General features: G+C 32.4%; 1 protein-coding gene and 1 long non-coding RNA gene across 4 annotated transcripts in view; one reads left to right on the top strand and one right to left on the bottom strand.

The window, feature by feature from the left end:
- Positions 1-787: 787 nt before the first annotated feature.
- Positions 788-17551, top strand: part of LOC143079839 (uncharacterized) — a 33203-nt gene continuing 16439 nt past the window's right edge. The window contains exons 1-3 of the mRNA XM_076255468.1: positions 788-903; positions 15826-15945; positions 16402-16521. Coding sequence (XP_076111583.1) covers positions 804-903; positions 15826-15945; positions 16402-16521 — 340 coding nt within the window. The 5' untranslated portion in view covers positions 788-803. The remainder of the gene's footprint in view (positions 904-15825; positions 15946-16401; positions 16522-17551) is intronic.
- On the bottom strand, positions 5924-10719 carry LOC143079832 (uncharacterized). Of its 3 annotated transcripts, none has more exons than XR_012979497.1 (3): positions 10542-10719; positions 6950-7050; positions 5924-6195 (listed from the first exon to the last, which is right to left on the bottom strand). It is a non-coding gene; the product is annotated as an uncharacterized LOC143079832 (long non-coding RNA). The 3 variants fall into 3 exon arrangements; XR_012979496.1 differs by lacking the exon at positions 10542-10719 and adding an exon at positions 9885-10053; XR_012979498.1 differs by lacking the exon at positions 10542-10719 and adding an exon at positions 9558-9816.

Raw genomic sequence — 17551 nt, 5'->3', positions numbered from 1 at the left:
TTAACACCAATTGAAAGGGTTGTATGCATATGCGTCATATACTCACTCATAAATCTTAACAATGTTACTTTCGTTTAACTGATTTAAGATTCGTTTTGACTGTTCGATTTCAACTAAATGATGAATCTTAATAAAACCTCTTTTTAGTTTCAGATTTTTATGTTTTCTTGAACGCCTTATTGTGTTTTGTGTTTATGTGTTTAACTGTGTAATATGTGTTATCTACATTTGTACATGTATATTAAGGCACATTCAAATTATTTTATCTTCAGACCATAAAATCACTATGAAAATACATGAAACTGAATAAATCTGATTTTTTTCTATCTCTTAGTCATGCAATCCTCAACACTTCAATTCTCATTCAAATAAGACACCCTACGCTCGAACTCCTTCGAAATTGAATACTCACTTCTATCAAGTGTGATTTTTGAATCACGAGACACTAGTACATCCTGATACAATTATTGCGTTTTAGGATATTTGTTTCATTGCAATGGTTGATTCCAATATTATTAAAAAGCGTGTCTTTCTTCCTTCTTTTATATCTCTGTACAAGTTCGATATATGTGAAAAACGTTTTACTATTTACTACTTTTATCAAACCCGTCACTAATTTCAGACAATTCAGTTTAGATGCCGACTAAGACCCTCTATGTGCCTCCTCTTTTCAAAGTGTTAGCGTACTTCTACTTAGTGTCGTTTTGAAATCACGGGACTCTAGTTTCTTCCTTGTTCAATCTATTTACGAATTGAGTAACAGGCATTAACTCCAGATAGTCAAAATGTTACCGTCGTGTAACATGCTGCTGGTTTTCTTGATCTGGATAACAGCCTATGGAAATACGCTTACCATTAGTTCTACGGTCAATAGTACTGACTTAGAATCTGGAATATTCAAAGGTAAGACAGACACAATAATCAAGGATAATAAGTTTGCAAAATAAACGTCGATGACTTAGAATATTGTGCAGGTTGTATTCAAACAAAAAAAAAAAGGCTAAAATAAGATTCAACATTTTATTTTAGTAGTCTGCATTTTAAATCATATAATATATTGAACTTTCAAATAACATAAAAGTAAAAAATTTCAATTTTCAAGCAAATTTGGCTCCAAAATAGAATTGCAATGTATTTACTTTATTTGAGATAAATGAAATCTCCACCACCCCTTTCATTTGTGAAATTAAACAATATAGTATTTAAAAGTGAACTCATAAGTCAGAAAACCATAAGTTGGTAAGGAACAAAATAAGCTAAAAAACATAATAGATGTTGAGCTCCTTTTTCAAAGTATTTGATTTTTTAAAATGGCGAAAAAGACTTACTCGTTATTTTACCTTAAATTTGCTATTGATCATTTGGGTCTCAAATCGAGAAAAAAAATCTAGAATCTGCTTAAATTTTCAAATTTCAGAAAAAGATATATTTATTAGCTAATGAAATCTAGTATGAAAAGAAAATTGGGCTATCAAACAAATTTTTTCCACGTATCGTTGGGAAAAAAAAATAGTCTGAACATCTGACAAAACCCGACCTACATGCATCCTTGAGGTATCAAAGAAATTGTATAAACAAAATGTTTTGAATATAAATTAACATTCAATTTTAAGACTAATATGATATTTAATGGTACAATTAATAAAAATCATTTGAAAGGTAGCTAGATTATAGCTTCACCATGGTAATTCGATGGCGGTGGTGTCGGAAAATACGTGTACATGAGTTGTGTTTTTCTATACGTTTAATCGTCGTGATCAGTAGGACAACCGGATGTGCCCTTTTGGCCAAAATGTGATTCGGTGGCGCTCAGTAGTCCTATGCCGAAAATTGGACTTTTTTGCGTCGGCCGACGTCAGCTGAAAAATGGCGCGCTTTTGTACAAAATATTCATTCGTTTACAGCAAAGTACCGGCGGTAAATGCTGTTGATTGTAAGCACATTTATAAAAGAAAAAATATATGAGTTTACTTATTATTTTCATGTTTGAACAAAAAAATTAAAGAAAATCTTATTTTTTCACATCTGAACATAGAATTTCGGATTTCGATTTTCTGCACTATAGAATTAAATAGCGATATTAAAAAGGGGTACAAAAAAAAAGCCTATCCTTCAATTACCTCGAATTTTTTACATCGTAATTTTGCTAGTTTTTCACATCGAAATCCGTAAAGAAAATGGGTGTCCAAAGTAGGGCAAAAAATTGTACCCATTTTAAAGTAGGGGTCTCAATTTTTTATAAGTTTTTCCTAGCATGGCCGGTAGAATTAGAAATTGGGAAAGATTCTGTTTTTAAAGTAAATATTCATTCAACTATCAAGAATAGCTGAATCCTTATATATGTAACCCCTATAAAAATATCAATATGTGTCAATAAATTGTAAAATTATAGCCTTTTTTTCGAAATTGAAGAAGGCGCCATTTTCGCCTATTTGTCTATTACGTTTATTGGTCTGCTATAATTATTAGCTGATTCTAAAAAATCTCCGCCTCGATTTTTTTTATACTTGCATTTTATAATCTTTGGTACATAATACAGATGTTATAAAAAAATTAGGCACTTCTATCGAGTAGAAATGGAGAACGGTCATCTTTATTTTGTATGTCCCCACTATGGGGGCGTGGTCCTCCTTTCCCCTTGTTTCTGAAGTACACGATAGCTATTCATCTCTCTAAATTAATTATCAACTAAATATCATTGAAACAAAATGAATATATTTTAAAACATCATTAAATTTTAAGTGCTACTGATTTTTTTTAACAGAATATGCCGGAATCGACCCTATCCGATGTTGTGTCAATACATAGATAAACGTTGTCAATTTCCGGCGCCGAAAATGTCAACGTAAAATGTCAGTAAAAGTTGGAATCTTTTCTTCTTTGTAGACTTTGTATAAATTTTGTTTATCTTAATGTCAGGAAAGTCAGGCAGTATGTTGAAACCATATCAACGTTATACCAAACCAGGCTTTACTTGGTAAACTAACAGTTTAAGGCCTGCATCAACATCATGAGATTGACTTGTTGACATCGTAGATCATCGTACTTTAATAAAGTTGAGAAAAGATTCATTTCGTGCATATTGTTACCGGCCGCTGAGTTTTTGAAATGAACAACTTATCTGTTTGGTCATATCGATTTCTTTCATAATTTTCCTTTCATTCATTAATACAGTTATCGTTATGTGTTTTGTTTCTTTTTTTGTCAAAAGGGGGGGGAGGGGGCTTGCTCTTTTAATTTTATCAAAGGCATGCGTAATTTTTAGGACTTATGGTTCTCAATTTCTGATTTGCAGTGAAGGTTCAACCTCTTCATGACTTTACATATTTCAAATCTGCAGTTCCTTAGGAAAATGATTATTTATGACTACTATATTAGTATTACATATATATATATAATAATATACATGTATCTATGCATAGGGGGAAAAGGGGGCGACCATTTGCTATTCTAGGTGGTGGGAATTCGAAGAGAATCCTGGTGTGTTTGTACTAGTATTTGTCTGTCCTAGGTGCTTTACCTTTATATCCATTCAACAGTAGACCTATATGTTCATCTTTTTTTTTTGTTATTTTGTTTAATGTAAATTATTTGAATGAAGTATGTAAAAGTTTGTTGCCAACTTCTTTTGATAAACCACATAAACTATAACATTGGAGATCTATAGTAGGATTTTTTTCTGGATTGACTATTTATTAATCTGCATCCATTGCATCATATGCTTTTATTTTTAATTAAACATATTTCACTTTTGCACACAGTCACAGAATATTCCTTTTCAGGTAGTTTTGTGTCATGTTATTTAGGGGTCTTTTATATACATGTAGCTTACTATACGTTATTGGTTCTGCTATAATAAATGTTGAAGGCTGTCAGAGATCTATAATATATATTAAGTCATTTAGTATCTGGTGAGGAGTTGTCTCATTGGCAATCATACTCAAACTTCTGATTTTCATATTAGAACTGTAATCAAGCCTTAAGCAGGCAAACTGAAAGGGAACTGTAGTACCTATAGTAAAATAACTTATTACAAAAAACTGTTCCACTTTAAAAAAATCAATGAAGTATTTTAAATGATATAATGTAGCTAGCCATATGGAATATGTTTTATATGTTGTGCATCTCTTTTCCCCTTTCAGTCACAGGGGCTATGTTCAAAGCATGGTTGTTTATATCATACATTTGTAACTGGTGGTAGGATATATACATGTAGTAATGCAGTGTTGAATACTGATTCCCCTCTCCCTAAATTGATAGGGATAAAACAATTAAAATTCTTTCACTAAATCTCAATAATAGGGCAAAAGTGAAAAAATCAATCTAAGCACACTATTGTTTCTGCTCTGTCAGACAAGTTTTCTGCTCTTTGATAGGGTTGTCTCTTTAATACCTTGCCCATTTCCATTTTCAATTTAATAGACAATTTAAGTATGTGATATGTGATAAGTATCCAAAAGTGAGCTTATTTGATCAAATTCATCCTTGTGATTCAATTCTTGAAAATAGAGTTTTACAACATATGGGTAAAAGGTAAAAGTCTTATTTACCATGAAAATAGTCAAATAATTCTGGAATGGTAAAACTTGAATTAGCCAAAAGGTAAAAGTGAGATTTCTTTAAATTACACGCATGCAAAATAAAAGGGAAACACTTCAGTCCAGAGGGATGATATATTCGTTTTTCAGAAGTATACAATACAAGAGTGCACACGCTGAAATGTCTCGCTTTTTCTTTACTAACTTATCATTGATATTATGTTGATGGTCCTAAATATAAAGCTTTATTACAACTGTCACACAAACTTAACATTAAACAAGTAAACTAAACATTGACCAATGAACCATGAAAATGAGATAAAGGTCAGATGAACTGTTACAGGCAGTCGTGTACAGAAAACAAATCTTCCATACAACAAATATAGTTGACCTATTGCTCATAGTTTAAGAAAACAGACCAAAACAAAAAAAAAACTTAACATTGGACAATGAACTGTCAAAATGAGGTCAAGTTCAAATAAAACCTGTGTGAATGACATGTAGATCATAAAATATTTCCATACACCAAATATAGTTGACCAATTGCATATAGTATTAGAAAAAAAGGCCAAAAATCAAAAACTTAACTTTTACCACTGAACCATCAAAATGAGGTCAAGGTTAGATGACACCTGCCAGCTAGACATGAACACCTTACAATCGTTCCATACACCAAATACAGTAGACCTATTGTATACAGTATAAGAAAAACAGACCAAAACACAAAAACTTAACTACATGTACATGTATAACCACTGAACCATGAAAATAAGGTCAAGGTCAGATGACACCTGCGAGTTGGACATTTACACCTTACAGTCCTTCAATACACCAACTATCCTAGACCTATTGCTTATACATGTTGTATCTGAGATATGGACTTGACCACCAAAACTTAACCTTGTTCACTGATCCATGAAAAGAGGACAAGTGAAAACTGTCTGACGGGCATGAGGACCTTGCCAGGTACAAATGTATGACATTCCAAATATAGTTATCCTATTACTTATAATGAGAGAGAATTTAACATTACAAAAAATCTTAACTTTCTTTACAAGAAGTCACTGAACCATGAATATGAGGTCAAGGACATTGGACATGTGCCTGAGAGAAACTTCTTAACATGAGGCATCTATATACCAAGGATGAAGCATCCAGGTCTTCAACCCTTTAAAATATAAGTCTTTTGAGTAGTTACCTAACCCCACTTCCATAGTGGCCAGATCACTATCTCTTTGTAGAGCTTTCTGCAACAAAAGTTGCAGGTTCAACAAAAATGAGGAATCTTATTAATTATACAACAGTGATATATTGCTTTGAAATTTTTTTTCATGAAAACAACTGAGTCAATTATCTGCTTTTTTTTTTTACTAAATAAGGTGATATTTCACTTGTGCACATTTTAATGTTGATGAATCTTGCATATATTTCAAAATCCTCTTTTTACTACACATTGAGCCCATAGTCAGCTTAAGTTTCATTTATTCAATCCTGCATAAGTTCAAAAAAAATGTCTGCTAATAAACAATTGAGCCACTTCGGTTACCATTCTGTACATGAATATATCTCATTTTCATTTTCATATTCACTGCTGATTCCAGGTATCAAAATTTTAATCCTCCAGTAAAATTCTTCTTCTGACCATGCTGACAGTGTACTGAAAATGAAAAAAATAAATTTGTTATTAAATTAAGTGTGTTGATTCAATTGAAAAGTAATGATAAATGATAAATGATAATTTTAATATATTATATTTCATTGTTATGGGCATCATTGACCCAAATACACATGTATGGTCTGCTTAAGTCATTCTCTTACATGTATCTGAAAAATGTTCAAGTTTATTTAAACACTTCTGATATTCTCATGGATATGATGCACATCATGTAAGAGTTAATTCCCTTATATTGTTTTAAATCTTTATTAATGAATTTTAAAGTACTGAACCCTTCATTCTTGAAATTAGTTTTAAATCCAAATGAAACTATCTTGAAATTATACAGTATAGATAATATATGTAGCATAAAATCTTTAAACTATTACCATTTCGTCTTAAAGTCTGTGTATGATTCTTGGACCTATAAACTATAAATTTTAACTTCCATTCCAAATTTATTCCATTGGCAATTTTCTTGTCTGACTGTTAAATGTAAAATATTTTCAGTCTATTTCATTATCAAAATAGTGTTAATTCATATTCGTCTATCATGTTTTGTTCCATATTTGTGAGATTGAAATCATAGCGCATTGTAAAATAACCCACTGGTGTTACCCTGAAACGACACATTTGGATTTCTTACCCTAATCATCATGATCATGTTAATATATTCTAGTCATCTTGTTTTCTATTTTAAACAAAATAATTTGACATTCCATTTGATTACTGTTTTCTTGCTGTATGTATATCATACCTTAAATACATGTATATGTGCATGTACTGCAATTGTTTTTGTTGATATATAAAAGTCCTCTGTTTTGAATTTTTGATTCATAGTGAACATCTTTCTCCATCCTGTAAATATAAAGCAAAGGTACATACAATTACTAAATCTATTATACTAAATTATTCAAAGCAAAATTTAATTAATTTGGCATTGTTGTTATCAACACATGAATACAAATTAGCCAAATAAATTACCAAGAAAAAACATATTTTCTTGATCCAATGAAGACCCATTGGTGGCTGTAGACTGCTGTCTGCTCTTTGTTTGGTTGCTGTTTCTTTGACACATAACCCATTTCCATTCGCAATTTTATATATATCTATTATTATAAATTTCTGCTCAATACATAAAAGTTACAGGCAAAGAAAACATGTATTATAATAGTGTACAGTGTACATAAATATATGCAAGCTGATTTTTTTTTACATTTTCAGGGCACTCACAACCTTGTTTTAATTTGAATCCATGAACCACCACTGTCATAACACCATTATTTTGATAATATTATGATATCAATCAAGTTGAAGTACATTTTTTGAAAGAAATTAATATTGTCAATGGATTATCATTTCTAAGTAGCATGATTAGTTGTATAAATATATATGACTATAGCCTATAGGAATAATATAACATAAGGGATATAAAGAATCTGTACAGGCATATCAAATTTGTAATATTTCCTGGTCATGAGATACATGTACATGTATAAGCTCTGAAATGGGTGGGTGATTCAGTGGTTAATTTCAATGTGTAAATTTCTTTTAAAATATGAGATATGAATTTAGAGGATGCATGGCTATCTATTTTTTTTTGTGTATGGGAAAGAGGAGCCTGTGCCTGTAATCGCTTTCCTTTTGTATTATGTTTATGAAAGATTTAATTTTTATGAATTTTACATTTTGGTGTACATATGTACATGACATATATATATGTTAGCGGCAATAAATAAAATTAGGCATTAAGCTTAAATCCTAGGCAATAAGCTAACGCCTAGGCAGTAAGTCTATTGCCTAAATGTTGTTAGGCATTAGTCTTAAATCCTAGGATTTAAGCTTAAATCCTGAAAAATGTGTGCAGGCATTAAGCTTAATGCCTAAAATGTAAATGCGAGTAAATAAAAGACATTTATTCATTTAAATTAAAATACATTTGTTACATACTAACATTATGATAACTGTGGCCTGTTTATCGACACTGTCCTAAGGTTAGTCCTATAAGATATTCTTAAGACAGAAAATATGATATAGTTAGGATCGACTTACGACATTTCTTAGCATGCTGCACATCGAAGCTATCTGAGGATTATATTAGCTGGGGTGTCCTTAGTATTGGCGTAAAAGAAAATAGCAAATAAAAAAAAAAGAAATATTGTATCAAATTCAACCAAAAACTTTAATTCATCAACCGATTAATTATTAGAAAATATTTACCACATTTATCGCACAGTATTCTGTTAATTAATAATTAATTCAACCAACAACTTTAATTCATAAACCGATTAATCATTAGAAAATAATTATAAGTTTTATATGAAAGGTTATAAATAATTTTTATATTATAATTGTAGATCTAAACTTTGAAACAAAAATAAGTAAAAAAAAAATAGAATTGAACAAAATATTTGTAAATAGTTAAAATTAAATAAATAATCGGTAAAATCGTTTTATGCTTTGAGGGACCTGATTTCGAAGCGTCACGGTTTCATACTTAAAAGTTTAAAGGAAAATCTCATGCATCTCTCATATAAATAATGAGTACTTCAACTATTTTATTTATTACTGCAAATAGCATACGTTTGAAAATGAGCAGAAGAAGAAAATCGAATATCACCGATTTTAACGATGTAAAAGTACAGGGCCCAGTGTCATCCTAAATATAAAAAAAGAAGATGTGGCATTAGAGACCAGAAATAAATTACCTAATAAAATATGTTATTTATATTAAAATGCATCAAATAATAATTTAGAAATATAAAAACTTGATAGAAATTTGTGTTAAAAAATCATTTTTTTATCACAAATTGCGGACAGTTGAATAAGACAATTTACTTATCCAATAAAAAAATGGAAAATGATGTGATAAAAAAAAATCATATCTTAATTTGGTCTACTTTTGACCAGTTCAAACTCCCCTTTATCAATTGGATACAATTACTTTTTGATACTTAGTAATACCACAACATGAAAAAAGTACGAGTTAATTCTGTTTTTCAACTGCTAAAATTACTAAATAAACTTACTAAATTTGAAGATCTGACAAATGAATGTATATCTATAAATGTAAAATTAGAAATATAATAAAAAAAACGACTCTATATCAAGAATAAATCACCCAATATGCATAAATTCCAGAGTTTACTTATTGCCTAAAATTATGCTCGGCAATAGGATGAATAATCATCATCATATTTCAGGCAATAAGCTTAATGCCTGAAAATTTCAGGCAATAACTTAATGCCTAGGCGTTAGCTTATTGCCTAGGATTTAAGCTCAATGCCTAATTTTACTTATTGCCGCTAACATATATATATGAAATCAGGGACACAAATATTTTTTTTCCAAATTAAATATTATACCTGGTATAAAACATCCAACAGTATAAGTGGGTCTAGTGGCGGATCCAGAAATTTTCATAGGTGGGGGCCCACTGACCGACCTAAGAGGGCTCCAGTCATGCTTCAGTGATTCCCTATATAAGCAACCAAATTTTTTCCCAAAAAGGGGGAGCCTGCCCCCCCCCCCCCTTAATCCGCCTATGGGGTCCACTTTTGAGTTGAACCCGAGACGTTCATCAAAATTCGTGGTGCCACAGTAGCCTATATTTTGCAATTTATGGGGCATTGAAATTACATGTGTACCCCCCTTTTTCGAGAACTTGCAATCGGCATGAAACGTGATCATACGTGCTTTCGAATTTGATTCATTTTGGTCCGTATTTTCAGTTAGAGATTTACAATGTTCTATTATCTGAGCAAAAAGTGAAAGCGTGAATATTTTCCATGGAGATCGTGAAGAACACCTTGACAAGTTTAAAAACGGATGTTGACAACTTGTGTGGGTATAATATTTCCGGAGACAAGTGCGGATACCTTAGACCGAAATCCGAATGTAATTCACCAGTATATAGTTGATTCAATACTAGTATATTATAAGGAAATGATGATATATTGGATTTCAATTTTCATGTTTGATTTTATTTTTGCCGTTTAGGGAGCTACCATTTGATTTTTATGGGGGGGGCTAGGATGAAATTTGAAAAAAATAGGCAGGACAGGAGTTTTGAGTAAAAAAAAAAGGCAGGATGAGACACTTGCAAAAAAAAAAAAGTCAGGATGACAATTTATGTAAAAAAAGTCAGGATAAACTAAAAAAAAAAAGGCAGGACCGGGTAGAGTGAAAAATAAAAAGGCAGGACAGAGATTACAACTAAAAAAAAAGGCAGGACAACATTTTTCATCCTAGCCCCCCCATAAAAATCAAATGGTAGCTCCCTTAAATCATTTCTTTGGATCCGACTTATTTGATAGTAATTAACTAAAATATATGGTATAAACCATTACCTTTTGTGTTATTCAGCATAAAGATTAAGCATCCAAGAATGTCATTAATGCAACTTTTCAACATGGAATGCCAAATCCAACGTCAAATAATGGCGGCCATTACGTGTTGACAACGTCGTCTAGTGAACCGTATCACTGAGCGGCGAAATCCTTACTCAGGCGCTTCCGGTTGTCCTACTGGATAGCTAATGCATATACAATATAACGTCACACAGTATAGCGTTATGGTAACAACGTTACCATATCGTAATGTTTGTACTTCGCGTATTTTCCGACTTTCTGGTGGCCGACAAAAGTGAAATATGTAACGAAAATTAAAAATGTAAATTCACAATATAGATAAATAAAGGAGTAAGTCCGGTAAGGGCCGATTTTGACCTCAAATTTCAGATTCATCTAACTAAAGTTTTTGGACACTTTTTAAACACTTAAGTGTCTATTTCAATTGATTCGATTAGTTTATGTGAAACATTTTAACTGGTGTAGTCATTAAAAACGCTCTGATTCAAGCTTAGATATAAAAAATCTATCAAATATGCCAAAAAAACGTCACTTTTCAGATGTTTTTTGTCAAAAATGAAAGTGGCCGCATCCGTGTTCATCCTCAACCTTTATATATGTTTTGTATTATCATCAAATACAACTTATATTTCTATATTATGAATGAACACGAATGCGGCCACTTTCATTTTAGACGGAAACCGTCTAAAAATTAACCAAAATGCTAAAATTTCGAAGATTTCAGTAATTTAGCATGACTTAATGGTGCTAGAACGCAATATTTGTGCATTGTATTGTCAAAAACTGCTCATATTTATGTAGCAGAAGCATTTTACTTTCCAAAATATAGCTTAAAGATTACATTTTCACAATTTTCTAAAACTGCTATATTTTGGGGCCAAAAAGGGATCTTACTGAATCTACTCCTTTAAAATTAATGTCCATCTTAAATAAAATAATCAAATTCCTTAACCTTGACTGAACACAATTACAGTTTATCTTTTAGTCCATTCGTGAATGTTTCGTCTGGCACACACGGTAACTTCACTCAGCGGTAATTTTCTTAAGCGTTATAAGTTCCTGTCCTGTATCTATGTGGCTTGTTGACTCCAACAATTGAGGGTGTGTTTTTTCAGGCGGTCTAGGTAGCAAGTTACTTCCTTAGAGAGTTTCCTCAAATTGGTTGATGTACGAGCCATTACGATGGGTTTTCTGGTCTTCTTTTGGCAACGGTCATACCTGAAGGAATATCATCTGGATGGTCATGTTTCCAAGGCAACCTTTCTGTGGAATAGCCTTTCTCGTTTTCAATAGCTGTGTTTTTGTCTGTAATGACGTTTACAAGAACTGTTGACGGCTGGTTGATGTTTCTATTGATCGGTCTTGATAATAGATATCCGATCTTTAACTGAACAGCGGTGGGTCCGTTTCCCCTTATTACTTTGTCTTCGATAATGTCCCAATAGTGGTCGGCGCCTATGAGTAAGTCGATTTCAAAACGTTCTGTACTTTGCACAAAATGTGCAAGTTTAAGTTCTCTTAAGTGTGGCAAGCTCCTTGTAGTTTGGAAAATATTGTTTTTAATTGGGACGGCAATTTCCGGAACAATGAGTGTGTTAATACGCACCTTCTCCCCTGTGTCGGTCTGTAGTTGTATTGTTGCAGTGTCTAAGTTACGAACTTTCTGAGATAAATCTCCGAACGCAGACTGTTGAATGCTGACTATTTCTGTTGGTTTAATTTCTAGTTTATCAGCCAAATTCTGAGTTATGAAAGTACGCTGTGCTCCCTCGTCAAATAATATGTTACATTCTACTTCTTAATCGTTATATATAACTGCTGCAATTGCTGTTTTCAGGAGAATGTTATGACTCTATTGTGATGAATACATTACTCTAGTCTCGTTTGGTGTTTCAACTACCTCTATAGCTGAATGTTGCATTGTAGGCTCCGGTGTCGCTCCTGGAATTACCTCTTTACCTTTACATATGCTTGTATGATGCATTCTGTCACATTTTTTGCATCGTTTTGTAGACTTACATGTGGCCACTCGGTGTGACCCAAAACAGCTAAAGCATAACTGTTTCTGTTTTACAATTTGATTTCTAGCGTTTGCGTCTGTTACCTCAGAGCATTTCGTCGGATAGTGCTTACCTGAACAGAAAATACATGTACGTGTATTTTTCTTCTTATGAGTGTCTGTGAATTTGCTCTTGTATGAATGTGATTGCGTACCCATAAAAAATGCAGTCGCGTACAATCTGTCCGATTCCATGACTTCCTGTCCTGCCTCAAGTATTTCAATCTCTTTAGTTATAGATTTGCGTAGATTATCCAATATCAAATTATCTTTTCCGTGTTCTCGTGCAATATTCTTTCTGATGTCAATCGGTAACTTGTCCAAAACTACAGGTACCAAAAGCGAACCATACATCTCTGGTGTTTGACCAAGTGACTTTAATCCTCGCGCACATCATTCAAGTTTGTCTCCGAAGACCCCAAGCTAAATGCATCATTTGTCGGTGTGGGTAAGTTCATGAGTGCTTTCATGTAACCATGTATGAGTTTGCTAGGTTGTCAGGGGCGTAGCTAGAAAGAAACAATGTGCAAGCAACTACCGCCGAGCGGAGCGATGCGAAAAAATTTTGGGACCCTTTTATGCAGAAAAATGTTTTTCTTTTCCGGTTTTCGGTCATAGGACGGTTAAAAGAGGAGCTATATGTAGATAGGACTTATAAAAAAATTATGAATGTAAAACTATTAATAAATCTTCTGAATAGAGTAATACATAAACAACACATATTTGTGATACAGAATTTACTCAAATTGTCCAAAATCTGCTCTTCGGGTCTAGGCGGAAACAAACTTCTCTATTACTTTAATTGTCAATATTCACACTGAAATGCCGATGGATATGCAGTAATGCTAGTAACTGTCGTCGTTCATTGTTGGTCGTACATTTGTTTTAAACATACGCAAAAAATAATGAGACTTTCCAATACTGTTTTGGCGTGTTTGCAGGGTGATTGGCTCTGGTAGTCTGTCGACCACATCGCCTCGGCATATTTTCAACGATATCGAAGGGTTCTGATAATTCTAATGCCGATTGGTACATATCATTCCAAACTGATGAACCGTACACTGTAAAATGTGCTCCAAAAACTCGTGTCTTAGACTGAGTATTACAAAAAAATCTTGTAAAAGATACAAGTTACTGTCCGATTTTGTCATAATCTCCAATAACACTTTTATTTTGAAACCAAATGCCGTTATTTAATGATATTTCATCAATTTAAAAAGTGACAACATAGGTGTTTCCTTTAACATTCAATCTATAAATTTTTATTTGGCCATTTTATTTTGGGTGCCGAATCGATGTGCACGCAACTGCGTGGTAGCGTATAGGGAGCTACGCGCCTGGTTGTCCGAATCGATCTCTGAGAAGGTTGACTGCGGTTTCGTAGTTACCATTAGTCAAAGCGAATCCCTCTACTGTTTGCGCGGCGCTTCCCTCTAGCTGGGCTTTAAGATAATTAAACTTTTGGATTGGCGTTAATGTGTCGTTGTAGTGTATAGATGATTCGAAACAATCCCAAAATGTCTGCCACTTGAGAATATCTCCATTAAAATAGGGTGAGTCTAACTTTGGAAGCCTATGGTAATTAGTTTTTGAAGATCTCGGTTCTGACGGGACTTGAAACATGACATTCTCTGACGGACGGGTTAAGTCTGCTCGTTGAAGGACCAAAAGTATCATGCGAAATTTTAGTATTTCTTTCAAAGGACTTAATAAATTTCCGAACTTGTCAAATTTTACAATCAAGTTCGTACATATACTCATCTGAGTCGGTGATTTCCTGCTCCAGATTTTTTGTAGTGATTTGTAGTGATCGCTATTTTACAAAATGTTCCTTTGATCTTACTGACTGATAATTTCCTATCTCAGAGTAATATTAAAAATTATCGCTCAAAACTAAGGCTGCACGATTTTCTAACTATCGCCGTACCGGCTCTAGTGAGAAAATCAATTTCTTTGAAATTACCAACGATAATCTATTATCATCGCTTTCTTCGAACAATTGATTTAATCGATTAATATGTTGCTCTAAATTTAAAAAATAAAATATGCATGAACGGAATAACAACAGCATTACATTATAATATTGCTATTACTGACCGAAAGACATACAAACACAAGCACAGAACTTCCAAATTTATTGGTTACAATTTTAGTGATCAGTCAGCAGTCATCAATCATATACAGAACAATCACGTTCGCATCAAACCTACGTCATCGAGTCAGACTAATATCTATCCGATTTGCTGAAATTGCTTTAAAAATCAAATACTAAAGTATTGCAAATTTCAGTAAATCATTGTCAATAAAAAAATAATAATACGAGAAAAAGAGGCTAAAGATACAATCACACACGTGAGACATTCTAATAAATGCAAGCATAATATGAAATGTATTTTCTCTGCAAAAACATCCCATTTTTAGACCATATCCCTATGTACATGATGTACAAAAACAACTATATCCATTGATTCTTCAAATTTTAATGAAATGATGAAATACTTGCTTTTTTCGTGTTTTTATTGAATACAAAAAAATCCGTTTTATGAATATTTATCCATGTTTCATTAAAATTTTATAAAAGATATCTTACTAAGAGTCAATTAAAATAACTGATTATTAACAACAGTGCATTTATTAGTTTTATAAAAAAGAAGTAGTATTGGTGAATGAATTTATAAACAATGCAAACAGTATTGAAGATTTTTTCTCTAGAATTTATCATATTTTCTGATAAAAATAAATCATCTTGGTGTACAATAAGTACTTGAAATAATAATTTTTAATTTAACAAAGAAAAAAATGCCTTCTTATTCAACATTTATATAAGCCTATGCATATTTATTTTAAAACTATTTCAACTTTGTATTTTTTTTTAATAAAATAAATTTCCGAAGGCATTTGCATTGATTAAAAAGGTGCATTTATTTTCATTCAAAGGAGAAATACAGGAATTTTTAAGAATGCTATCAACAATCTAATAACTCATATCTTATATTCATCATATTTCATGAATAACATCAATTAAAATGTACAAAAAATAATAAAAACTAGTGGTTGTATAAGATTTTTATTACAACTAAGAATTTGTTGTGTTCTTTATCAACACAAACAAAACAACTTTTTAGCATCTTTATTTCTATAATGACATGTTGCCATACTTTTATGCTTGCTTTTAAATATAGCTATCATTTATTTTTTATTAAGGATTGACTATCAATTCCTCGTGTGAGACTACACATCAGTGTATTGGAAAGCTGGTTTGTTTTAATGAACAATGTCAATGTAGCGAAAACCACATCTGGAATGGAACCAACTGCAATGGAGGTAATACAATATACAATATACATGTTTATGGAAAGACTGTTGATATGTATGTATTTGTTTTTGTTTTTGTCACGTCATATTATATCATTTGAATTATATCAAATGATAGAAATAATTTTGATTTTCAATGATTCATTTTATTTTGCCCTGTACAAACTCACAAACAACATGTTTAGCAAGCTTATCATTTCACATCAATTTTATTTCTATATTAACATGAACATGTATAACCAAATAACTAGACTTTGCCCTCTAGACATAGGTTTGTATTAGTCTGCATTGGAATAAGCAGACTGCATTAATGCACTGAAATAACTACGATAATTCGACTAACAAAAAGGATAATAATGTAGATACTAATATGAGACATATAAGTTTTGCGATATAATTACTAGTAGATTGTATATTACACTGTCATTACTGACATATGTTTTTGTACTTTAATATTTTTTCTAGAGAAAACTTTTAAATCCAAATGTAAGCAAACTACAGAATGTGAGACAACTTTGTTTTGCATATATGATACCTGTCAGTGTGCACAGACGAACTACTGGAATGGAAATATATGTGTAACTAGTAAGCTTAAACTATAGTCATACAACAAATTCATCATTCTCGATAAAAAGATTACGAGGGCTGTAGGCAAATTTATATAAGTTTCTAATTGATTTACAGTTTGTTATATCGCTTGACTGTAACATCGGTTCCCTGGGTTATGGAGAGATTGAAGATCTTTCTACGCTCATCACGTTCTCACTACGACCATACCACGAGTTGTCCGATTGCAACACGATCTTACCACGCTTTTACTGCGATTATTGTACGTTCTTATCACGCCTTTACTGCGATTATAGTACGTTCTTACCATGCTTTTACTGCGATTATTGTACGTTCATACCGCGATCTTACTACGTTATCTGTGATAACGTCAACATCGTGTTCCATATCAACACCATTCCATTCCTTCTATTTCTGATTAATACATGTACATAGATTTCTTGGAAACAATACAGTCATACCACCAAAATGTTAACGAACACATGGGCGTAGTGGTAGGGTGATGTAGAGGCAGAAAGAGCTCTGATAGTAACGAATTTTTATCAAGCAGAGATCTCGGACCGACCAATCCAACCTAAATTTCAACCTTTTGCTGTTCCATGAAACTCAAATGACGATATTTTAGTGAACGATAGCAAAGATGACATAGATGTGTCAATAGATATAGGAACATGCGTTATTAGTGCCATTGAGATATTTCTCCATCCAAGTAACAATTTATAAAGGTAAACCATTATAGGCAAAGGTACGTACGGCCTTCAACACGGAGCCTTGACTCACACGGAAAGGCTATAAAGGTCCCAACAAATAACTAGTTCTAAACCATTCAAACGGAAACACGAACGGTATAATCTATATATGGTTGAGCCATTAGAAAAAAAGGGACAAGAACTACATACAAACAAAACAAACCTGGAGATAAATAATATTTTTATGTACAATTAACAATGAGAATGTTGGTCGTAGTATGAAAGTAGTCAGGTCGTAAGGAGAGCGTGATGAGGACGGCAAGGGCGTGCTAGAATCGTACTATGGTCTTGCACAGCGT

The sequence above is a fragment of the Mytilus galloprovincialis genome, chromosome 6, assembly GCF_965363235.1.
Source record: "Mytilus galloprovincialis chromosome 6, xbMytGall1.hap1.1, whole genome shotgun sequence".
Taxonomy (NCBI): Eukaryota; Metazoa; Mollusca; class Bivalvia; order Mytilida; family Mytilidae; genus Mytilus; species Mytilus galloprovincialis.
The sequence above is the reverse complement of the archived record's forward strand: the minus strand, read 5'-3'. Positions and strand labels throughout refer to the sequence as shown.